At 35.7% G+C, this 26,132-nt stretch overlaps 4 protein-coding genes across 4 annotated transcripts; 2 read left to right on the top strand and 2 right to left on the bottom strand.

The window, feature by feature from the left end:
* Positions 1-8,483: 8,483 nt before the first annotated feature.
* LOC109789560 (BTB/POZ domain-containing protein At5g66560) lies at positions 8,484-11,434 on the bottom strand. Its single transcript, XM_020348541.3, has 4 exons — positions 10,801-11,434; positions 10,658-10,727; positions 9,313-10,575; positions 8,484-9,210 (listed from the first exon to the last, which is right to left on the bottom strand). The coding sequence occupies exons 1-4, from the start codon at positions 10,839-10,841 to the stop codon at positions 8,626-8,628; spliced, it is 1,959 nt and encodes a 652-aa protein (XP_020204130.2). The 5' UTR covers positions 10,842-11,434; the 3' UTR covers positions 8,484-8,625.
* A 2,120-nt stretch (positions 11,435-13,554) lies between these two features.
* On the top strand, positions 13,555-14,808 carry LOC145955029 (serine/threonine-protein phosphatase 7 long form homolog). Its single transcript, XM_083069726.1, has 5 exons — positions 13,555-13,605; positions 13,687-14,011; positions 14,069-14,172; positions 14,263-14,493; positions 14,587-14,808. Exons 1-5 carry the CDS (start codon positions 13,555-13,557, stop codon positions 14,806-14,808), a joined length of 933 nt encoding a protein of 310 aa, XP_082925852.1.
* Positions 14,809-18,547: 3,739 nt separating this feature from the next.
* Positions 18,548-19,895, top strand: LOC109789555 (thioredoxin-like protein HCF164, chloroplastic). The gene is made up of 3 exons (XM_020348537.3): positions 18,548-18,765; positions 19,196-19,414; positions 19,642-19,895. The coding sequence occupies exons 1-3, from the start codon at positions 18,598-18,600 to the stop codon at positions 19,723-19,725; spliced, it is 471 nt and encodes a 156-aa protein (XP_020204126.1). The 5' UTR covers positions 18,548-18,597; the 3' UTR covers positions 19,726-19,895.
* A 1,377-nt stretch (positions 19,896-21,272) lies between these two features.
* LOC109789554 (wall-associated receptor kinase-like 14) lies at positions 21,273-25,898 on the bottom strand. The gene is made up of 3 exons (XM_020348536.3): positions 24,662-25,898; positions 22,935-23,009; positions 21,273-22,641 (listed from the first exon to the last, which is right to left on the bottom strand). The coding sequence occupies exons 1-3, from the start codon at positions 25,374-25,376 to the stop codon at positions 21,350-21,352; spliced, it is 2,082 nt and encodes a 693-aa protein (XP_020204125.1). The 5' UTR covers positions 25,377-25,898; the 3' UTR covers positions 21,273-21,349.
* Positions 25,899-26,132: the final 234 nt, after the last annotated feature.

Here is a 26,132-nt window from a genome sequence, read left to right as displayed (position 1 = left end):
CACTAGATGGTATTTTCTATTTCATAATTAGGTTTATAATTACATGAGTATTTATAAAAAAAATAAAAAATAAATAAAAAGAAAATAGGTCAAGCCCAATAAACCCTTTAGACTCCACGTACTCAACAATCTCCCACTTGGAGGCTAATCACATCAACTACACTCCAAAGTAAATCTAGTAAACCTCAAAACCATAACACCTCAAAGCTAGTGCGACGCCTTCTCAACAATTAATCATGAAGGCCAGTTGAAGCTATACAAAGTTTCAACTTCTCAGTAGTAACCACCTTGGTCAACGTATCTGTAGGATTCTCTGACCCAGGGATCCTTTTTAAGAACAAAGTACCATCACTAATTAGTCCTCTAATGAAATGGTATCTCAACTGGATGTGCTTTGTCTTTGCATGAAACACAAGATTCTTTACAAGATTAATGACACTCTAATTATCACTATAAAGAGCACTATCACACTGCTTCTTGCCCAACTCTTGAAGAAAATTCTTCAACCAAATCATTTCCTTACCGGCTTCTGAAATAGCCATGTACCCTGCTTCTATAGTTGAAAGTGAAACACTTTTCTGAAGTCGAGACATCCAACTAACTGTTGTGCCACCTACTGTGAAAACAAATCACGTAGTACTCTTCCTTGTGTTTGAACATCCTCCCAAATCTGCATTAGAATATCCGTCCAAAATAACATCATTCTTACTAAAGCATAATGCAATCTTAGAAGTACCTTTCAAGTAGTGTAGCAACCACTTAACAACTTCCCAGTGCTTCCTTCCTAGATTAGACATGAATCTGCTAACAACTCCTACTACATGAGAATTGTCTGGTCTAGTGCATACCATTGCATACATTAAGATACCAATTGTAGATGCATAAGGAACCTTAGCCATTACTGCCTTGTCTTCATCTGTCTTAGGTGAATGCTCCTTTGTGAGATTGAAGTGAACCCCCAAAGGTGTACTTACGATCTTAGCATCCTACATGTTGAATTTCTCTAACAATTTCCTAATATACTTCTCTTGAGATAATATTAAGGAACCTTAAGATCTGTTCCTATTGATGTTCATGCTCAAAATCTGCTTTACAGCACCCAAATCCTTCATTTCAAACTCTTCAGACAATAATGCATTCAATCTATTGATTTCATCCATATTAGATCCCGCAACTAATATGTCATCAACATATAATAGCACTACAAGAAAAATGCTAATTTTCGACCGAAATTTCTGACGGAAACAAGTAAATTTCTGACGGATTTCCGACGGATTTAAATCTGTTGGAAAAAGGGGCGTTGGAAAAAAAAATCCGTCAAAAATACTTTATTCCGTTAGAAATTTCCGACAAAAATTTCCATCGATAATTTTTGACAGATATATCTGTCAGAAATTGTTTAAAGATCTTTATATGATTCGATGGAAAATTTTTGTTTAATTTTAATAAATTTATTAATGTAACAGCCCTCATATTTGACCTCTCAAGGGTTCTATTTCATGACATTTCATTTTTTAGCGCGTTTTATCCTTGCGCAATTTCTAGGAAACTTCCCAGAAGGTCACTCATATCCCTTCATTACTCCAAGTCAAGCACACTTAACTGTGAAGTTCTGATGAGATAAGCTACTGAAATGTATATGCATGTCGTCAATATAATTTGTACAAATTAATTCATTTAAGTCATCCTCAACTATACAATCTCATACTTGTACTATAATAATAATATATAATAATTTTATATTACGAATAATAATAATAATAATATATTTAATTATTCTTTATTTATATGTACTTACTTCTATAATTAATAATCTACTTATTTTTATTTAAAATTATAATTTAAATTATTATTTTATAATTTAGAATGATAATATAATTTATAAAATTATAAATATTTATCTATTGCATACTTATAAATTAAATTTTAACATTTTAAATAATTTTTTCATATCAAATGTAAAACCAGATATTAGTTATACAAAAATATTAATATCATATAGTAAATTGTCAATAATTAAGATTTTAGATAAATAATTTAAAATAATTCATGTTTCAATTATATTGTTAATTAGAAAATAATTTATTCCAAAGCTAATTAATTTTTTCTATATTAATTATTAGTAAAATTTAATAACTTTTAATTTAACAATTGGATCGATGAAATTCAACACACACCATGAGTTATTAAGCGAAATAACTTTACCAAAAGTTATTTTGCAAGTTATTTAATTCTTCCTCTCTCTCTCTATCTCTCTCTCTCTATATATATCTCTCTCTATATATATATATAGAGAGAGAGAGAGAGGAGGGTTATACTAATACTGATGTAACTTTTACTAAGTATTACACACTGCTTAATAACTTTATATTAAATGTGAATTTTGTAAATCCAACCGTTAGATTACTATAAATATATAATAATATATAATAATTATATTACGAATAATAATAATAATATATTTAATTAGTCTTTATTTATATATACTTACTTTTATAATTAACAATATAATTATTTTTATTTAAAATTATAATTTAAATTATTTATTTTATAATTTATAATGATAATATAATTTATAAAATTATAAATATTTATTTATTACATATTTAAATTAAATTTTCACATTTTAAATATAAATTATTAATTAATTTAATATACTTATTTATCTTAAATCAAACATATAAAATTCAAAAAATTTATTTATGTTTATTTTATTTTCTAATTATCAACCATTAATAAAATACTAACTTAAAATCTTATCTATTTATATCATAATATTTCTATATCAAATTTAAAACCAAATATTAGTTATACAAAAATATCAAGATCATATAGTAAACTGTCAATAAGATTTTAGTCAAATAATTTAAAATAATTAATGTTTCAATTATATTGTTAATTAGCAAATAATTTATTCCAAAGCTAATTAATTTTTTTTATATTAATTATTAGTAAAATTTAATAACTTTTAATTTAACAATTGGATCGATGAAATTCAACATACACCATGAGTTATTAAGCGGAATAACTTTAGCAAAAGTTATTTTGTAAGTTATTTGATTCCTCCTCTGTCTCTCTCTCTATATATATATATTCTCTCTCTCTCTCTCTATATATATATATATATATACACACACATACACACTAATACCGGTGTAACCTTTATTAAGTATTACACATCGCTCAATAAATTTATATTAAATGTGAATTTTATAAATTCAACCGTTTGATTAAAAATTCATATAATTTTATATGTTTATATCAAACTTTTTTTAAATTGAACAAGAACGTCAAGGTAATCAAAATGTTCATATTTTATATATTTTGAAATGTATATATTACATTAATTTTGTTTTATAAGAAATCATCTTCGATTAATATAAAATTTTGTATATATGATTTAAGAGTAAAGAATTTTCAATTTAACGGTTAGATTTACAAAATTCTCATTTAATATAAAGTTATTGACCGGTGTAATTCTTAGCAAAAATTATACCGGTGTTATTATAACCCTTATCATATATACATACATATATATATATGTATTTTAAAATTTTATTGATTTTTTTTAATATATGATTGTCAATTTTTGCAAATAAATTCTTATATTTTCGACAAAGATAAATTTGTCAAAAATATTCCATCAATAATATAACTTTTCCTACGAATTATTTTTTTATCAAAAACAAATTTTTTGACAAAAAAATCCGTCAAAAATTTTTGACAGAAAAATTCGTAGGTAATTTTTGATGGATAAATCCGTTAGAAATTACCGACGGATTTTTATCTGTCAGTATAAAAATCCGTCAGAAATTTTTGATGGATTTTTCTGTCAGAAATTTCCCATCGAAAAATTTATATTTTTCGAAGGATTTGTATCCGTCGGAAATTATCCGTCGAAAATTTGTGTTTTTCTTGTAGTGTAGTAATATGATATAGGATGGACCAAAATTTTTCAAATAACAACATTGATCCTTGACACACTTTTTGTACCCCTTCCTACTCATAAAAATGTCAAACTTCATGTACGACTGCCTTGTTGCTTGCTTCAACCCATACAAACTCTTGGTCAACTTACAGACCAAGTTCTCCTTCCCTGCTATTTGGAAACCCTTTGGTTGCACCATGTAGATGTTCTCATCAAAGTCACCATGTAAGAATGTTGTCTTAACATCTAGCTGCTCTAGATGTAAGTCCTCTGCAGACACAATGTTCAACACAAGTCTAATGGTAGTCATTTTAACTATATGAGAGAAAATATTATTATAGTCAATACCTTTCTTTTGCTAAAAACTATTTACCACTAACCTTGCCTTGTATCTCTTGTTGCCATTATGTTTTCCCTTGACCCTGAACACCGACTTGTTCTGCAATGCCCTCTTTCCTGTTGGTAGGTCAGTCAAATACCAAGTTTTATTCTTCTCAAGTGAGTTCATCTCCTACCACATGGCTAATTCCCACAGGGCTGCATCATCCATCTGCAATGCCTCATGATAACATAGAGGTTCTCCATCATTAGTCAACAACAAGTAATTTGCTGAAGGAGAGAATCTATGAGGAGGACTAATAACTATACTAGATCTCCTCACTTCAATTACTAGAGTGACTAAAGTGGTCCCCTCAACTATCCTATTTTTTGAGCTCTCACCTTTTCCTACAATGTCGTCTTTTTTTTGTAATGTCATCTTTTTTTTTTGTAATGTCATCTAACACTACCTCTTGCTTCTCTATTGGTTTCTTTTTAGCTTCAACATTTGTCTCAAGTTTTTCCTTGTATATGGCATTTTCATTAGAAGTAACATCTTTGCTTCTAATGATCTTTCTGTTTTGATCATCCCAGAAGCGATATCCCATATCATTTGCTCCATAGCCAATAAAAATGCACTTTCTTGCTTTTCGATCAAGCTTGTCCCTATTAGCATCTCTAACACGAACATAAGAAACACAACCAAATACTTTCAAATGAGAAAGACATACATCCTTGCTTTGCCATTCCTCCTTAGAAATCTTGAACCCTATGGGAACTGAGGGTCTTCAATTAATGAGGCATGCTGTTGTGCTCACTGCATCTGCCTAGAATGCTTCGATAACCCTGCATGAATTCTCATACTTTTTTCCCTCTCATTGAAGGTCCTGTTCATTCTTTCAGCAACTCCATTCTTCTGAGGTGTCTCAGCATAGTAATTAACAAATTCACTACTATTGTATTCACCACCATTATCATACTTTAAACATTTAACTTTTAATCCTGTATCATTTTCAACAGTAGCTTTCCACTTCTTAAAGGTGTTAAATGCTTCTGATTTTTGCGTCAAAAAATAAACCCATACCTTTTTGGTGGAATCATAATATCGTGATCCTCCCAATGATGAGACTGATGTTGGTCCGTACACATCTATATGAACAAGCTCCAACTTCTCAACCTTAGGCATCATCCCTAACTCGGCAAAAGTAACTCTCTTCTGCTTTCCAAACACTCATGGTTCACATAAACCAACTTCTACCTCTTTCAATTATGGAATCTTCCCCTTTGAGATTAGTATCTTCATATCCTTCTCACTCATATGACCAAGTCTTTGGTGCCACGGAATCGAAAAGTGACCAACATCACCACTAACTGAATTTACTTCTTCTACAGGTAATTCTACCATGCAAAGGGTTCCTTGCTTCCAACTGTGAGCAACAACTAGATTACCCTTCACCACCTTCCACTAACCATCTCCGAATGTAACTTGATATCCCGAGCATCCAACATACCCATAGAGATTAACATTCTCTTGAGTCCCGGAATATATCTGACGTCCTTCAGTGTCCATATTGTACCCATAGAAGTTCTAAGATTTATATCTCCCATGCCTGCGATGTCTAAAGCTTCATCATCTACTAGATGAACTTTGCCAAAATTCCCAGTTCTGAAATTTTTCATCAAGTCCTTGCAAGGAGAAGCATGGAAAGATGCACTAGAATCTATGATCTAGGATTCAAACTTACTCTCAACACAACAGATCAACGCATCATCAATGTTTTCTTGTGCTGCATTCACTATGTTGTCATGCCTCATTTCTTTAGGGGAAAAAGAAGCAGTACACTTATTTTTGAAGTGGTCATTCTATTGACAATTCCAATAAGTAATATCCTTGTGAGATTTAGATTGTCCTCGCTTCTTGGACTTTGATCTATCACACCTAAAACCTTGCCCCCTTTCAAGCCTTATGCCTCTACCTTTTGTGCTCAATAAGGAACCTGCTGATTCTCCGGCATTTCTCCTACGAACATCCTCACCAAGGATTAAATCCCTAATTCATTCGAAGGTCAATTTCGTAGTCCCAAATGTACTAGCGATTGTTGTGACAATTCCTGACCAACTGTCAGGCAACAAGGATAACAACAATAGAGCTTGTACTTCATCATCAAATTTAATATCCACTAATACTAATCTCGACAGTAAGGAATTAAATTCGTTCACATGATCTGTAACACTAGCACCTTCTCACATCTTTGTATTAACTAGTTGACGAATCAGAAATACCTTGTTTGATTTTGATTGGCTCTCATACATGTTTGATAACGCCTTTATCAAACCATATGTTGTCTTCTCATTGACAATGTTGTAGGCGACATTCTTCGCCAACATCAATCTGATGACGCGCAGAGCTTGCCAATCTAGCAACTCTCAATCTGTTTGAGACATCGTTTCTAGTTTATTCTCGGATAGAGGCTGGTATAGCTTCTTCTGATACAAATAATCTTCAATCTGCATCTTCCAAAATTCGAAATCACTCCCATCGAACTTGTCAATCTTCACTTTCCCGTCTTCTGCCATTGCTCCCGCTCGCGTAAAACCCTAGGCTCTTGATACCAGCTGTTAGGAATCACAAATGCACTCACACGATAATTACAAGAGAGAAAGTAAATTCACAAGACATAGAGATTTACTTGGTTCGATCAGAATAACCTACATCCACGGTCGCACTAGATGGTATTTTTTATTTCATAATTAGGTTTACAATTACACGAGTATTTATAAAAAAGAGAGAAAGCAAATGGGTCAAGCCCAATAAACCCTTCAGACTCCACAGACTCAATAAACATGTTGATGATTAACTCTGAAATCTGGATTGCTCGGTCGGATGATGATCAAGAAAGCAAGTGTTGTTCGGACTACTTAGTCAATTGAAGATTTGGAGGGTACACAACCTTCTTGACTTGAACCTGCTTGGCCAAATGGAGATATTGAGGGTACACCATTCTCGTGACTTGGGTTTTGACTATGCAAAGAGCCTTCATTTGGCCTGCACGACCAAATGGAGATTTGGAGGGTACACAACCCTCATGGTTGAAGCACTGATAATGCAAAGAGCCTTCATTTGATCTGCTCAGCCAAATAGTGATCTGAAGGGTACTCTAATAAATTACTAGTTTAAATAAAAAAACAATCTGCTTAACGAAATTCAGTTAAAAAAAATATCACATGTATTCTATTAAAGACAATTGTATTTTAATTTAATAGAATTATTATAGACAATAAAACTATGATCCAAATATCCTCCAATAATATTAACTACCGATTGCCTACCTTAGTTATCAATCATTAAATATATGTTCTTAAATATTGTTACTAGAAACAAATATTAATTTTTATGTGAAAAATATTTTTATTTTTTTATCAATATTCTTCAAAAATATTGATAAGTGTTTACCTTGAATAACAATGCAGAGACTAAGGTCCTTTTCATGTATGTCAACCTACCTATTGTTTTTAGTCCGATTCCATGTTCTCAAGTCAACAACAATAATAAAAGAACACATGAAAGCTCAAAGTTTCCGACTGTAAACTTCCCCACATAATGATGAGGGTTATAGAATTAAGGAACACACATGAAAGAATACGTCTGACTATTTCTACCCCTTCTACTCAAATCCAATCAAAGGCAAGTCACTTTACTATTGCTCAACGAGATGTGGAAGCAAAAGCAATAATGAGTCCAGCGTCAAACCCAGAAAGTGAAGAAGCCTTTGAAGCTGCTTCTGCGGATAATGATCACGAGTACTTTCAGTTTCTGGAAAGCACTTTAGCATAACCCCATCTTTTATTAGAAGCAATTATGAGTGTGATTGAGTAATGTAACCAACAATAATAATCACACAAACTTCGAAGAAATTTCCATTACCTATTTGCTGTCTCCACCATGCCACCCACTATCATTCATACCCTATAATTTCATGTCGTGTGCTTCTCAGCACATCGCCATCACCTCAAAAGTCGCTCACCTCAAACAATTTAAACTCAATAATTGCTGCACTGGTGCGCGATGGCAGTAAGCAATAAAAGAAACATCTTAGAAGAAAAAAAGTCCCTCTATAAAGTGTATAAAGTAAGGTTACCTTAACATTAACAAGGTTAAAATATAATCATTGTTAAATTAGATAAAAGTTTCTTCTGAAAACAAGTCCATCTCGTATTTTCTTATGCCAAATATTGATAAAGTAAAATTGTGTTAATCAATTAAAATTAAATTTATGGAAAATTAAAGAAGAAAAAAAATGAACAATTACAAGTGGGACCCGTATCAAATTTACTCCAACAATGATTCTCACGTGAGAGGAGGAAGTTTAGCATGGTGACTATTCATGATGGGGATGATGCTGCTGATGCCGTCCCTTGCGGGTATCAACAGCCGTTGACTCATGCGAATCACAAACCTGAGTTTTAAACTTGCAACCGAACTTCCGCCCCAGCGACGCCCGCCAACCGCCGGCGCCTCCGCCTCCGCCCCCGCCGCTTCCGCCGGACTTGTCAAATTTCGCGATGACTCTCTTCATCGAGGAACACTCGCGTTCCAGTTGATGCACGCGCGTCCGCATGCTATCCATGTCCAGCCGCAGCACCTGATTCTCCCTCACCGCCACACGCCACGTGCCGTTCCTTTCCTGCACCTGCTCTATCCCCAACCCTTCTCCGTCGTCCTCCGCTTCACGTTCCAGCGCCGCCGATTGCCGCCCCGGCTCGGAGGCCGCCTCCGCCGCCATCAGCGTCCCGGCGATGGCGTGTCGCAGTTGAAGCTGCTCAAAGAACAGCACCTGAACCACCGCGCGCAGCGGAAGCCTCTCGTTTTGTGCCGCGTGCGTGCACGCCTCTAGCGTCAACTTCTGACAGTCCAACAATCCGCAAATCTTCTCTCTCTCCTCTTCCGAAACCCACGGATGTGCCTGCAAAAATACAAATCAACACAATCGAATCCAACAACTCCATCATCAAATGAGAAAACGGAAATTCTCAATGGAAAATAGCATTCGCTACGGAATCGGTACCTTGAGATACACATCGACGGCGCGGTAGAGACCGTCGTCGAAGAGTCTAGCCTCGTCGGGAAGCGAGATGGCAAAATTGTAGAACTTCTCCGGCTTGAGATTCGCGTCGGAGGCTATCTCGGAGAGGTAGCCGTCGATGAGTTTTCCGACAAGCATCAGCGCCGGCGACCTCGTCGCCGCGTCTTCGGCTCTTGCGGCGTTTCTTGTTTCTAAACCTTCGAGAAAGTGACTCAAAATCCTCTCCACGCAATCCACGTCGTAAAGCGTTTCGTTCAGGTACGAGTAACTCGGCACGAGAAGGTCGTCGAGCGTGGCTTCTTCGAGCTGAAACCCTATCTTCTTCTCCAACGCGTCTCTGCAGGCTTCGGAAGCGTTCAATATATTCGCCGTTCGTAACAATCCGAACAGAAACCTCGTCGCCGTCGCCGACTTCGAACTCTTCTCCAATGGAAGATTCGAAACCACGGTCTCCAGAAGCTCCTTCTGCTCCGCTTCCGTCGAAACGGACGAAGACGACGACGGCAACGGCTTCCGGTTCGATCTCGAAACTCCGGGAATGTACTTCTTAGCATAATACATCACGCAAGTCTCAATAATCTCAGGACTGAGCTCCGCAGTTCTCATGGCAAGAATCAATCGCTTGAACAGAGGCAAACGCAGAAGCGCCAGATCTTCAAACCAAGAGTCACCTCCGGCGGTGGCGGCACCTGAGGCGGCCTTTCTTCTCCCGGCACCGTCAATTCCGTTCCAGAGGACCTGTTTGGACGCAGAAGTAGCGTCGCTGACCGGCCAGCCAAACAATGCAGGATCCGCGGACGAAGCTCTGGAAACCACAGAATCAAGGCACCTCTGCGTGATTCCGAGCGTTTCCGCCATAGGCATCAAGCTGTCACACGATTTAAGCGTTTTGATGGAGTCCTTGAGGCTCTTGAGCACGTGCTGCGAGAGAAACCTCTCCGTCTTGGAAACGAGGTTGTCTTCGGAGTACTCTTCGGTCATTTCGAGAAACTCGCCGGCGCAGCGTAGCGCGGCCACATTGGAGGGGGAGAGGTCGATCTTGACGCCGTAACAGAATTTGGCGGCCATCTCGAAGGCCTCGGAGCCACCGGGGAAGCCCGTGAAAGTCACGTGACACTGCTCTTCGACTATTTCGTCTTCGTCTTCGTTTTCTTGCTGCGGCTGGTGCGGAACAGTGGAATGAGTGGCTTCCTCTTGCTGCGTTATGAGGTGGTGGAGCTTTCGGCTTTTGGACATGAGAGGAAACTGAAACAGAATTCAGAGAATGAAGTACGGAATATTGTCGCTACTGGAAGTGGAAATGGACCCATGCGTGCGAGAGGCTTACCTTGTGGAGATGGAATGTCATGTCATCCACTTCTACCACAATGTCACTTGGCAATCCCGTTGTGCAGAACCTGCAGAGTGGACTTGTGAGCACAAATTAAACACAAAAAATCTTGAAAGAGAGGAAGATAATGAGAATCTAACCATGCTTGTCCTTTGGAGCTGGGTTTCTCTGCTGAAGACATTTTTTTCTCTAAATTAATTATATTGTTTGATTGTTTTTCCCAGAAATTGGAGTCCAGGTTACTGGAGAGTGAGATCCATGAGTAAGAAAAGGATGCGAATGATTTGAGGAAGGTGGAACTGGAGACACTGAAATTTTGGCGACTATGAAAGGTTGGAGGGATGCAAAATGTATAATACCCAGAGTTGGGGTATTGTTGCAGGGGGTGAAATGGACCTGACTTGCAATAGCAATTGGAAAAAAGAAATGGAGGGGATGAGAATGAAAGAAATTGTTTGTTTGTGCTTTCTGTTTAGGTTTTTATGAAAGAAAACAACAGGTGAAACTTTAACCCAAATAAAATATAGGTGAAACAGAATGGAATCCACAAACTCAAAGCGGACAAATGGACCTTGAGCAAATTCCTAAAAAGGGGATCATATGGGATCGTTTTCTCTCCTTTACCAAACCTTCTTTCTTTTTCTTTTCTATGAATCAGATCATAATTTCTCACCTACTGTTTCTCTCTCTCCTCACTTAGATCAGTTTTCTCCTTGAAACCTTTATTAGCCCTTGTATCTCATTGCTTGCCAACCAGTTTCTTGCATTTTGCGCAAGTGATGGGATATTTTATTATTTTAACAATGAAATTTTCATCGTCACCTGTTGACTTGGTCACTTAGTTTAATAAAATCAATTACTAGCATTTAGCATTACATTGCTCTGAACGGATGGGAAACTTTTTATCCCATTGTGATTGTAGTTATCAATGATAATAGGCTTCACGAATGCATTAAATTTACCAAGTCTATTTTTTACTACCCGAATATGAAATTAATTTTAATTACTGTGATTACTAATGTACATTACTTTTCATCTGTCAATGTCATTGGCAAAGAATAAATCCCAGTAACATGTTCAAATTAAGGGCGAGTCTGTAACGAAGTGCACAGGTCAATTTTAGTGGTTAAATGTAACAAAGAATTTGAAATTTGTGACCACTACTAGGCTCCAGCTCATAAACTCAATCGATCCGCTTTAATTGGTTCAAGATTTTGCTGCTTTATCAAGTGGGCATACATATAAATAGTCATAAGTAGCAAATGGTATAAAAAGAAAGTTGCTTCATATGAATCTCTAAATCATTATTGTTACGATTTTTTTAGTTTTCACCTCTGGTCCCCTTGATCTATCTTCTGGAAAAAAAAAAAAAAAGATTTCTTTTCAAATTTTTTCAAAGGAAACAAACTGCCCCTTCATTTATGTTGGCACACCTGCCCTTTCACCCCTTCCTACTAAGAATTAATGGCTGCATTAAATAAGTGGACAGTCATTGTAAGAAAAATTATTATCCCAATTACAAGTTCAAAGTGAAGGGAAGGTATATTTTCAAATATTCAAATTGAGAGAGTCGAAAATGTGGACAAAACATCAAATTGTGTTGGAACGACCTTCCAAGAAGAACGTTTATGGGCATAATATCATGAACAAGGATAAGGAAAAGGTCAAATAAGCCCCATTTACCCTACATGGTTTTCTAATGTCTTCGAATTATAAAGTTACCTTGAAAGATAGACCAATTATTTCAGAATGTGGATTAGTAATAGGTAGTAATAGGCATGTCTTTGATGCTGCTTTTCACGTGTTTGGTGGCTCACCATTTGCACAAAATAAGTCGTGTCACAATGTCAATAATATAGCTTAGCTATTAGTCTGGCCATGCATTTGGGCGTTCTTAAAGGACAATATAAAGACAAACCACCAAAACCAAAATAACAAAGGGATAATTACAAGACACAGTTTAGGGGTAGCTCTTTGATTAGACAAATTAAGTTTCCTCTTGTCCAAGTCTTAAATTAATCGCTATTTAATTACCATTCCTTATAAACAGTTTTTATATTGATAATTGATAATAAAATCGAATCAAATTATTTTCTTATATTTAAAATTCCAAATGTCCCTCCTCTCCTTTGTTGAATTTTTTACGTAAATATTATTTTTTTTAAAAAAAAATTACCCAATTAACCACTGTGCAGGTTTATTTACAGAGATAGAACCATTCACTGTTCAAGCTCAGAATTCGGTTCCCGGGGAACCGAATTCTGAGCACCAAAGTGTATTTTTTTTTTGTTTTTCCAACTCAGAATTCGGTTCCCGAGGAACCGAATTCTGAGTTGGTTTTATATATTTTTTTTTGTGTTTGCAGGGAAACGTGGGCAGATGTTGGAAGCGGAACGGCCCGTTCCGAAAGCAGAACGGGTCGTTCTGGTTAAAGGAACAGAGTGACATTTCTGAAAGTGAAACGGGTCAAGAACGGGCCGTTTCAGTGTTAAGAATTAACGTTGAAATAGATGTTGGAAGCGGCCCGTTTTAAACAAAGGTTTTGGTCATTTTTTTTAACGTGGAACGGACCGTTCTTGTTTTAGAACAGCCCGTTCCAAAACAGAAATTTACACATTTTTTTACTCCTTGAACAGCCTCGGAACGGCCCGTTCCAGGAGCTGTTTTAACAAAGGGTTTGTGATTTGGAACGGGCCGTTCTGGTTTTGGAACGGCCCGTTCTGGGTAAACAGTAAAAACGCAAGTTTTTCTATAAATAGACCCCCTCCACTTCATTTTTTTATGCGATTTCAGCTGAGTTTGTCTCCTTTACTCCTTTCCTGTACTGCTTCTGATTCACCTTGATAGTAAGAAATTTTTTTTTTGGTTCAATTTTCATTAACCAAATATCAAAAATGTTGTTGTGGAAGCAAAATGAGCATAGGTCTGCTTTCATTGGTAGAACGGTAAGTTTAGCACTTTCGTTATTTACTTTAAATTTCAATGAACTTGTAACAAATTAGTACTAATTTTGGTAATTATTGCAGAAGACTGAGAATATTATTTGTTCTTACTGTCATTTAATGCCAGAACCTCACCATCTAATTGTTCCTATACTAGAGGAAGTGGGTTTTTCTGGGGTTGCAAAGCTCAGACATCTGAAAGTGGATCACGCATTAATCACAGCTTTGGTTGAAAGATGGAGACCTGAGACTCATACATTCCATTTTCCAACTGGAGAGTGCACCATAACACTGGAGGATGTTGCACTTCAACTTGGCTTAAGAGTTGATGGTTTACCAGTCATTGGCCCAACATTATATGACTGGGAGGAAATGTGCTCCACCTATCTCGGAATCATGCCAGTTAAAGGTGAGTCACTAATTGGCTCTATGATTAAGTTAAAGTAGTTAAGAGATAATATGTTAGAATTACCAGAGGAGCCATCTCAAGAACAACTTGATGCACATTGTAGATCATATATATTAGGTTTAATAGGAGGTGTTTTGATGCCTGACAAAACAGGCAATAAGGTACATCTTATGTATTTATCTTTATTAATAAATCTTAGAAGAACAAGACGATATAGTTGGGGGTCGGCTTGTTTAGCTATGTTATATAAGGAAATGTGTAGAGCTACAAATGTTAGTAGCAAAACAATGGGTGGTTGTGCATCTCTGTTACAGTCTTGGGCATGGCATCGCATGTCATATATTGCGCCTATTTTCAGGTTACCAGCAACATTCCCTCTAGTCTGTAAATGGAGCGGGGGCAGAGTTTTAAACTTTCAAAATGTACCTCATAATGATGTTGTTAGATATAGATCAAGGTTTGATCACATTCAGAATGATCAGGTAACTCTTTAAAATCAAAGTTTTATTATTTTTTTTATTTTCTTTTGTTTAGCATAATATGTTAACTAAAGAAGTTTAATTTTTTTTTTGTAGTTTTTATGGGCGCCATATGGAGTATTGCAAACAGCAATACCGATGCAAGCATATAGAGATGCTCTGTTATGGACATCATGCACCTCCATTATTTGTTTTGCAATTGTTGAATGGCACCAATCTGATAGAGTGAAATTGCAATTTCGTCTCTTCCAGGCCGCAATAGACGTCGCCCTCGTTGTGGAACTGGACACCATTACGGAGATTGAAAATTGTATATAAATCACTCTATGTTAATGTTATTGTTTTTTTATTCTAATGTACTATGTGTCTTTATCAATGTAATATGAATTTTAATGTTATGCATTTTTACATTTATTGCACTAAGAAGGTGAACGTGAAGGTGAAACTTGTGGTGCATGTGATTCAACTGTAGTAAATGTAGCATATAATTCAATACCTGATTGAAGTTGATTAGAATCGTGAACATTGAAAAGTGCCTCAATGTCTTCATCATCCGTCAACTCAACACAGGTATAGTTACTAACCCCTGGGCCAAGTCTAATAGGGTACTGAAAATGTATGCTAGTCACCCTCTCAGAATCTTGTCGATGTAACTTTCTGTGGATGACTCTTTGAAGCCTTTCTAGAGTAATTCCTCTGTTGATACGAACTAATTTTGCAGATGGAGAGGAGAAGGTGATTCCTTCATTCGGACATTGGTTAATGGAACCATCAAAATGAACAATAACGTAGATTGAAGAAGCCATTTTATGAAAGGTTTAAAGGAAATGAACGTGATTCTAAGAAACTGATTCAAAAGGAGTAGACGGAAGGAATAAAGGAGAGAAGCTAATCTGAAATCGTGTGAAAAAAATGAAGGGGAGGGGGTCTATTTATAGAAAAACTTGCGTTTTTACTGTTTACCCAGAACGGCCCGTTCCAAATCACAAACCCTTTGTTAAAATAGCTCCTGGAACGGGCTGTTCCGAGGCCGTTCCAGGAGTAAAAAAATGTGTAAATTTCTGTTTTGGAACAGGTTTTTCTAAAACAAGAACGGCCCGTTCCACGTTAAAAAAATGACCAAAAATTTTGTTTAAAACGGGCCGCTTCCAACATCTATTTCAACGTTAATTCTTAACGCTGAAACGGCTCGTTCTTGGCCCGTTTCACTTTCAGAAATGTCACTCTGTTCCTTTAAGCAGAACGGCTCGTTCTGCTTTCGGAACGGGCCGTTCCGCTTCCAACATCTGCCCACGTTTCCCTGCAAACACGAAAAAAAAAAAATATATATATATATATATATATAAAACCAACTCAGAATTCGGTTCCCGGGGAACCGAATTCTAAGTTGGAAAAACAAAAAAAAATACACTTTGGTGCTCAGAATTCGGTTTCCCGGGAACCGAATTCTGAGCTTGAACAGTGAATGATTCTATCTCTGTAAATAAACCTGCACAATGGTTAATTGGGTAATTTTTTTTAAAAAAAATAATATTTACGTAAAAAATTCCTCCTTTGTTCACCAATTCCCGCCCCCACTTTTTCTCTCGCTCGAGGACATGCACACATTTACAAAGAGTAGGTTAAAAAAGGAGCACAAAACCATGACAAAAGATAAAATAATAATAATAATAATAATAATAAATAAATCCAAAAGTTAAGTGCCAAGTTTTGAAGCATTTTATATAACAATCAGCACAAGAACAGAGGACATTATTCTTTATTAATTGAACCATAAACATAGAAAACCATGCACGTTAGGTTAGTTTAACCTTGACCACCCCCTACGTTATATAATATAAACAAAAATGATTATTGATATATATATATATATATATATATATATATATATTGTAAATATGGATGTACTATGTCTATATTAATAGTCTACATTTTTATTAAATGAAATATATATATTAACAAAAACAAGCTAAAGAAGATTTTTGGATAAGGCAAATTTTTTTATTAGTAGATGCACACTTAGCATAAAAATTACAAAACAAGCTAATGGATTAACATTTTTTTTCATGAACATTTGATTGTTTTTATAGCAAGCAACACACGAGCAACATACGAAGGTTTCAAATCCTGATAATTCTTTTTTTCTCTTTCTCTCTCTATCTCCTTAGCATCCCACCATGAAGCTAAAATATTGTTATTGCAGAGCATCCACAGCGACTGCTCCAAGAATTTGAGGATTCCCATTACCTGCAGAAAACAGCATTTAGAAAAAGTAAATTTCATCTTTATAAGCCACTTTAGCGCATATAGCGAGTTCTTAGTCAAGGTTCTTCTTGCTCTAAACTAGTACTATTATATATTAATTTCAATTAATCTTGTCACTTATAAATCAGCTATTTGTTGGGTTCAGGTGTCCTATTCATAATACTTCAATGATATCCATTTTCATTTACTATGTCTCAAGATAGTGCAATATTAGCTACCCTAGTCTTAGATTATTAAACTCATCTAGCTTTGTTTATTATCCCTTTCGTACAATCATTTGCTTTGTTCAACAACCAAAGGAAATGAATTGATATCCATTGTTTCTTACAATACGAGTACATGATAATAATACTGGACACTTTCATGCATCATATACTTCATTAATTAACATCCATTATTTCTTTCTTTCTTTCTCTTCCTATCATATTATTATACTATCAGCAACCCTTTTTGCAATTTCTTAACTTACATAAACATAAAAAGTATTGTTTTAATTTACCTTGGGGTGGAGTAGTAATAGTAGATGATTGTGCTGGTTGCTGAGTAGGTGAGGGTATGATGACGCCAGGCCATGAGCGACACATGCAGTGATTTCCCTCTTGTATGCTTTTATACACTATATTCAAGTGGCTTCCGCATCCAGCCCACGAGTATTTCCCGCACTTCCTACACAACACCCTAATACACATGCTACCTTTAACTTTGGAACCCTGCTACGCATACAAATTATATGTGATCGATCACTCAAGATATATATATATATCCAGTGTTAAATCTTAAATGGCACCTAGTAAACATCTACTATTTTCTTATATATGTTTCTTTGTCACCTTATGCGTGAAACTCACAGTAGGAACAGCTTCATATACTTGAGGTAGTAACGCCCTGCATAGTGAATCACTTAACAAGTCTATTTTTGAGCTTGGAATTTTCACCCCACCACTCTTGTTGGCTTCAAGGAACAATACATATTGCATCGCGAAATCACAAAATCTTTCGCAACGTCTAGCTCTCGCGTGTTTGGCTTTTAGTATATATTGCATATTGCAATTAATTAATTAGGCGATATCTTTTTGAAATACCAAACAAAACATGATGCAAGAATTGACGTACGTGTTTTTATTTTTGTTTCATTATTCCTTAACTTTTTAATTGTTATTTAATTTATTAATCAACCAATAGGAAATTAAGTGCCTTCATGAATTTGTGGTTAAATTTTTCCTACTAAATTTATATGGGTCTTTTTCCCCGAGCTAAACATGATGATGGTAATAGTTACTTTCTGACACTGATAGATGTTGCACAGGGTTCACTTGGCTGCACGTAATGAGGCTCAAGTGATCAGAAGCACCGAGACTGATTAAATTGTTTTTAGTTTGTTTAATATCTTTGATGTACCAAGCTCATTTATCTCTTGCATTCTAGGAAGAGTGTGCCTCCACTTCAGTTTATTTGATTAATAAGACTCCTACTCCTAATATGCACAACTACACATCTCGTATGAGCCCTTATACAACAAAGTCATAAACTATTCAACGCTCAATGTTTTCGGGTACCTTTGTTATATATGATTTCACTCACTTGGTTAAGTCTCAACATCTTAAGATACGATGGAACCGCAAGTAAGCAATTCTACTATTGTTTGGTCTCGACTAAAGTTAAAGGATTCTAAAGGAAGGAAGAAAAAAAGAGAAGTCAAATTAGCAGTTGTAATCAAATTCAGCGTACAAGTTTCCACCATCAGTGCCGTGCTACTTGATACTTCTACTTATTGCAATTGGTACTTGCTACAAATACGTAACCATAGGATCTTTCCTTTACTGGTTCTTGCTTTCTCTCTCGATGGCTCACTTGTCTTTAAACCTACAATCTCTCAACCTATTCCGATCATGCTTACAAATCCCACAACCTCCTCAAATTGTTGCAAATCCATTGCAGCGTCACAACACTCGTAAAGTCAACACCTTAGCTTGCCAAACTAATCCAAATCTTGGCCAATCCTCCACAAAGGTAAATATATAATTTTATATATACATAAGAATTAATTTTTGGTATTCATATATAAATATATCATTATAAGATTAGTTTATTTGAATTTCCAACTTCATTAGGTATGTGTACAATGAATAGAAAGAGTTCTTAGTGTAAAATTTATTTTATTTTAATTTAATTTCCCAAAATAAAATAAAAAGAGTTTTATTCAATTTTTTGATCTCGTAAAATTTTTGTAATTGAGTTCTTAGTGTTTTTGAAACTCATCACTTTCTGGTAGTTTAAAATTGTCAAAAACTAATTACAGAGATTCAATTACAAAGTTTTTGCAAGATAAAAATATTTTAATTTAGAGATTACAAATGTTAAAAAGATTTTAAAAAATTATTTAGTCATATAATTATATTTTTGTTAATTCTAATAACTATGCTTAAACATATGATGTCAGGATCAGGAAAAATCTATTGCTGAGCATGCTAATAGCAAAGAAAGGATTTCCCCTAAAGTAGGTCCTCCCAAATTCCCAAACAAAGATATCAAGAAGAAAATCGCCATTGTTTCGTTTTTAGGAGCTATTGGACTTTTATTATCTACAAGGCTTCACTTCTTTGATGGAAACAATGTGACTTTAAAGGATCACTGTGCCCATGCGTTACCATCTCAAGAGGTTAGTTAGTTCCCCATTTCAGAATTTCTCAAATCTTCGACTAGTTCACTTCTTTGATGGAAACAATGTGATTTTGAATGATATATATAATTTGGTTTATTATACCCGATTCTAATTCCATGAGCATTAAAAAATTTATTTTATTTTGGAAATGCCGGTAAGGGAAAATTATTTCTTTGATAACTTACAACATTGTGTTCAGTCTCATATGTTTTTGGGTATTCCAGGCCCGGCCCAATAGGAAGCCCACTGTGGTGGAGTTTGATGGAGATTGGTGCGAAGTGTGTGGGGAATTAGATCCTGATGTGTAGCAGTATTGCTGTTGATGCCTTTTGAAAACTTTGTTAAATTATTGAACTTGTTGTGACTTTTTCACGTGCAATAATTTACTCTTTTCATTCCACTGACATCTGAGAACAGGGAATGGGTGAACTTTGATATGTTAAATGTGGATACCATGTGTGAACAAGAGCACTTTTTATCTGCTTCCCCTTTCACACTACGGTCATAAAGCGCGTGTTTGGTAGATGGAAACAATGTGACTTTTCCCACCACCATTCACAATCTATAACTAAGAATCCCTAATGAAATGTGCTTGATGAGTTAACCTGAACCTAATGCGTGTCTTCCACAACTTTTGTAGGTTCTATCTTCCTTTTAATTAGACACTCTTCAATTATCTTTAGTCTGGTTGTAATTTTCCTACATGCAACACAAAATGTCGGTCTGAATAGAGAAGTTCTGAATTACAATTTACAAGTGGATAGAATCCAAGATGTCGGTTTACTTCCAATTTTATTTGTGCTACTTCTCTATAACCTGGCACAGGACTTTAATTTCAGCCATCTCTTTTGAAAGCAAAAATAACTCTTGTCAGCAAAAGATCGTGCAGTTTTTGCTCAAAAAAGGTAAAGTAAAAGTAGTTTGCTATAACAAGGAACATTGGGAACTTCAAATCAGAATTGAAATATATATTGGTTTCCCCGGCTGATTGCTTGAACTGATACTATTTATTGAATAGCAACACCTGAGAGATATTTTTTATTGGACTAGTTAAACTCTTGATGAAATCGTATTACTCTCAATTCCATTATTCCCATAACTGAGTGCGTGTTTGGTTTTGATTTATGAACGTGATTTTTCTTTCTCTCTCCACTTTTACAATCAAATTTACGTGGAAGCTTGAATATTTTGCTTCCTGTAAACTTGAATTTTCACGTCCAAAATCGGAAGCAAACACAAGCTGAATGCTACACATTCTACACGCCTCATGACATAACAAATTTCGCTCGTCTTCCAAGAAATTTCAACCTTTCTGTATTTGCCTCCGAAATTATGGGTTCTTTCAATAAGGGACTACAGCAAGAATTTGAATGAATAAACCGTATTACACAAGAATTTGTAAAATCATCATTAATTCCTGGCAAAACCAGGAGAATGCAAAGTTAAGCCTACTGATATCATCAAAGACGAGAGAGAAAATAAAGTTGTTGGGACATATCATTTGTTATTGATAAAAATCATACATTAGCTTCTAATTTATCCAATTTGCAACAATTTAGTCCCTTTTAAGTTGATTTTGCAATAAATTTTGATTGCGAAAAAACTAAATTGGTGTGTATTTGTTGATGCATATTTTGATGAGTGACGAGATAGATTGCCAAAATTGACTTATGATTAAAATACTTCTTTTGTTGGTGTCAATTTCTAACTTTGAGCCTTTCCCTTGACTAACTTCTCTGGCGAAAAAGGGCATGGTAGGTATCGGAACCATGACATCAAACACAAACGTAAAAGAAGAAAGCAGAATCCTGGTGCCAATCATACACAAAAATTGCTGTAATTCACAACCGCAAAATAGTAGAAAAGGGAAAATATTAGATGACCTTTTGCCATTCAAATAATAGGTGTTCCACCCAAAAACAAGTGTACATGTCACTGAGCTACATTTCCTAACAAGCTATTTGTTGAAGGTGAGCTATTTCCACTTAACCAAGTATCATACACAGACACAGGGGAGCTGTCCTTCACCTCTTTAATTGATTGCAAAAAACTCTCAGTCTTGTGTTGAACAATCAATGTCTCATTCCCATGTCCTGCACCTCTCTCAAAACTAACACCTCTCAGAGAACTTGCACTTCCATTACGAGGCGATGAACACACAGACCCAACAGATGAAGCTGTGCATACAGTTTCCTCCATAGTTGCCCACCCGCTACGTCTGATAAGTTCTAGCTCCTCAGCCACTTCAATCATGGTAGGCCTCATGTCACTATGAAAAGCAAGGCATCTAAAAGCAAGCTCAGCCACCTTGTGAAGAGAATAGAGTGTCCAAGCATCTCTATGTGGCTCAAGGAAGGGATCTATGATGTCATCTATACAACCCCTCCTAATCCTATCAACAGCAAGTGCAGCCAAATTGATTTCACTTTGAGGTCTTGCAAAGTCAACCACTTTCATTGCTGTTATTATCTCTACCAAAACAACTCCAAAACTGTACACGTCACTTTTATCAGAAAGGTGGAAGTTCTGGTGGTATTGGGGATCAACATAGCCCGGGGTCCCTTGTGGGGCGGTTGAGATATGTGATGTTTCTGTCATGCCAAGCCTAGAAAGCCCAAAATCTGCTACTTTTGATTCACAGTTGTAGTCCAAGAGTATATTACTGGATTTGATGTCTCTGTGATAAATTGGAGGATCAATTGCAGAATGGAGGTATGCTATAGCATTAGCAGTTTCAGTAGCAATGGTGAGTCTCCTTGTCCATGGAAGTACTCCACCCCTCTCTCTTTGCAAATGTTGAGATAGTGTTCCATTGGGCATGTACTCATAAACAAGTATCTGCTCTCCCCCTTCTATGCAGCAACCTAGGAGGCGCACTAAATTTGGGTGGCTGACTGAAGACAGGAGCTTGATCTCATTCATGACTTGGTCAACACTGTTGGTGTCTCTATACTTGATCTTTTTTATAGCAACCCACTCATCATTGTGAAGGTGTCCAGCATAAACTGTGCCAAAGGCCCCAGTTCCCAGCCTATGTTTGTCAGAGAAAAAACTTGTGGCTCTTTCTATTTCTTTGTAGGGATATAGAGGAACAGTAGAACTTCCTGCAGCTTCTCGTAATAGGCGTTTTACTGTCACTTGTTTTCTCAGCCAAGAGGAACGACGCCTAGAAAAGTAACATAGAAGAGACAGAGCAGACAGCAGGATAGCTCCAGCTATGATCCCTGCAAACAAATCATGCAACATTTGTTCAAATTCTACTCTACATTTTTTGGTGAACGAAGAAGAGTATAACTGAATCAATTACGTACAGGATAATGGGAATAGATAGATTGAATAAAGAAAAACATTGAAATTATGATTTACTTCTTGTACAACTTTCTCCAACTGTGGTTTATTTCTGTATTTTTTAACAGGCAATCATACTAGTATACTAATGAACAAGAAACTTTAATTAAAATCTAGGAACTATACTATATGCAGGATCATATATTAGCAGAAGTTGGTAGGGCTCTACCTCCAACAAGGACACCAATTTTGATTGCTTTCCTACATCCGCCAGACCAGACCTTTGAAATATTGCAATGAGAAACTGGAAAGCCACCATAATTGCGAACAGAAAAAAATATAGTAAAGTGAGAATATTAAACATATAGAAGCTTACTTCTACAAGGAAATGAAATCATTAATACTACAGTTGTTACATGATGCAGCTGTTTTATTAAACCTATAATTTTATTCGAGACACCAAAACAATATGGTAAACATCATGATATTATTCAGATCTGAACAACAAAATCGGCGAGTTCATATTATGTATCTACTATCTACTAACCAATTTGCAGCTGGATTTATCGTGTCTTCAATAATGTTACTTGTTGATTGCGTCTCAAAGTAGATGTTTACTTAATTTTAGTTTTCCAAGGGCTCGTATCACACTCAATTTCTAGTGTCAGCAAAACATAAAATGATAAGCAACATGTGGCGGTTGCTGATGTCCTGAACTTAGAACTTACCAGTTAATATTAGGTTCTTTTCCTAATCCCCCACATGATAAATGTATTAGTCAGTCACTAATCTCTCCCCTTTGACCCACTTATAGATTATGATATATAATCCAAAAATTCAAATCCGCCGAACAGACATGTGCTTTACCTAACATTGATCCATAAATAATCCAACCAGAACATCTTGACTTTTGGAGGATTCCCTCCTTGGCAAATTACCCTTCAAAGTTCAAACCAAGAACATATACTGCTTCCATATTCTCTGCGGAATTATGGGTGACTAATCACCCATTAAAATTTTCGGAATAACCAATTTCCCCCCAATCAAGGCCATCATGATATATTTTGGTCCACGAGAATCAAAATAATGAACCTTATGCCTAAATGGACATACCATCCATGCCCCTAACAAATAAAATCTCTCCATTATGGACCTGGATAAAGCACAAATTGATATTTAAAAGATTCCCCCACTTAAAAAACTCAACCCCAAAATTCCGATGCACCATCCCACGCTAGTATTATATACTATATTCAACCTCGTCGCCCGAAGCATAAAGCCGCAACCAGATATCAAACCCTACTTGATCATCATTCAACAATTATTTTATAATCACCATCCATTTTCACCATCATTATTACTATCAATCACTTGATTCCTTTTAGATTTACTAAACTATTTCTTAAACAATACTTTAGACATTGTTTAGCATTTACCTCATTATTATGATTCCGCTAACCAGGATGAAAGTGTAAAATAACTATTCTATTCCATTCATCTCAAATCTTTAGTCTTTATAGTCTTTTTTTCTCAAAACAATTGATATCTTAAAATTTTAAAACATAATTAATATTTCTTTTAAACTATATATCCCTATTTAATAGTTAATTTTTATTAATAACTATTCACTTATTTTTACAAAAACAAAAATAATAAAATTAAGATAATAGAATACAATAATAAATAAAGACTTTTCGTCCAAATTTATATGTATTAAAATTTTTTAACACATGTTTATTAGTCTTAAATTATCTAAGGCATGAGAAGTAGAAGATAATAATATAATAACTATCAATTTTAAGCTATATATTTATTAATTAAGAAAAAGTAATAAATAGATAAACGAGAATAATAATTTATTAATAATTTTAATAACTTGCTAATAATATTAATATGATTATTTTGTGATGGAGAGAAAGTGATAAAGAAGAGAGAGAGAGAGAGAGAGAGAGTGACCTCTCCGGCAACCGGTGCCGTTGGCAAATCCATCTCCGTAGAAACCCTGATTGCAGCGGCATCGGAAACCTTGTTTGTTAGTGGGAAGATTGACCTTATCGCAGGAAGCATGGGTGGAACAATTACAGGGCCCAGGAAGCCACCACCCCAACTCCAACAACTGAAATTGAAGCGAAAGCCCTTTGGCTTTACTCTTATCAAAAGCCAGAGCAGAGAAGAAGAAACTACACTCAATCTCATTCCAATCTCCGAGCGTCAGAAAATTCTCCCCCTTACGTTTCCTCTGCAACTGCGTGAAGCATGTAACGATTCCACCTGCCTTGTCACACCCCTCCACGCCGCGGCCCAAACCCCACGCCTCAATAGCGCACCCACTCAGATTCCGCGAACAATTCTGCACCAGGAAATTATTGTTCCACGTGGGCGCATAGTTTTCTCCGAAAAGAGGCTCCATGATTCTCACGCTGCGGCTGCACTTCACCGGAACACTAACGAAAATGGTCTCGGAGGTTACGTTTTGAACCTCGAAGTCGCCGATTTTGACTTTGTTGTCTTTGGTGCAGACGAGGTTGACTGGGCAGCCGGGAGAGAAGCCGAAAGGGTATAGCAGGGAATGTCCTCCGCAAGTGCTGTTGCAGGTGTTGGCTTTGGCGGTTGCTGAACAGAACGTGAAGATTGCGAGAAGCATGAAGAGCTTTGTGTTGTGATGAAACATTGGACTGTGAAATGATGATGGTTGGGTTAGGGTGTTTGATGGAAGTGGAAAAGCGTTGACTATAGGGTGTTGGAGTTTATAGAAATTATTAAATCTTGCGGTTGGGACGCCATCTATCTCAATAAATGCTTGAGGAAATGAAAGTTATAGAGTACCCGAATTGAAGGAATGATCCTAGTACAGTGGTACCTTTAGCTTCTGGGTTCGGCAACGTTAAGAAATTAATGGCTGTGGGCTGTGGCAGGAGGAGTTATTCACCCAACAACTCCGAGACCCAGCATCAAAATTAATGAAGTGTGCGTCATGTAACAACTATAAGAGACTTCTCTCAATTAACGATGTTGTTTGTCCTTAAAAAAAGCAAGAAAGAAAAATAATTTGGATTAAACAAAAGCACGGCATGGCATGAGTTTTGAGGGGTTTTCTGAGAAGCTTCTTGTGGTTTCACGCACACAACACACGCTTGTTCTGTTCTGAGACTTGTCCTGGATCATGAATGTAAAGTACTACTACATCTTTTTCATTTCATAAAAATACAAATGTATTTACTGTAATAGAATGATAAAGATAGAAAGAAGGTTACTTTTACTTTCTTCTTTTTTTAACTATCTATACTTCAAAATACATCTTTTTTAATCTTTATATTATATTATTTATTTTTTTATAGTTTAATATAGATTTTTGTTTATTCTCAATATTTATAGTTTTTTAATTTTTATCATTAATATTTTTAAAATTATCTTATTGATATAATAG

The sequence above is a fragment of the Cajanus cajan genome, chromosome 2 (genome assembly GCF_000230855.2).
Source record: "Cajanus cajan strain Asha chromosome 2, NIPB_CcT2T_4, whole genome shotgun sequence".
In the NCBI taxonomy this organism is placed as follows: domain Eukaryota; kingdom Viridiplantae; phylum Streptophyta; class Magnoliopsida; order Fabales; family Fabaceae; genus Cajanus; species Cajanus cajan.
The sequence above is the reverse complement of the archived record's forward strand: the minus strand, read 5'-3'. Positions and strand labels throughout refer to the sequence as shown.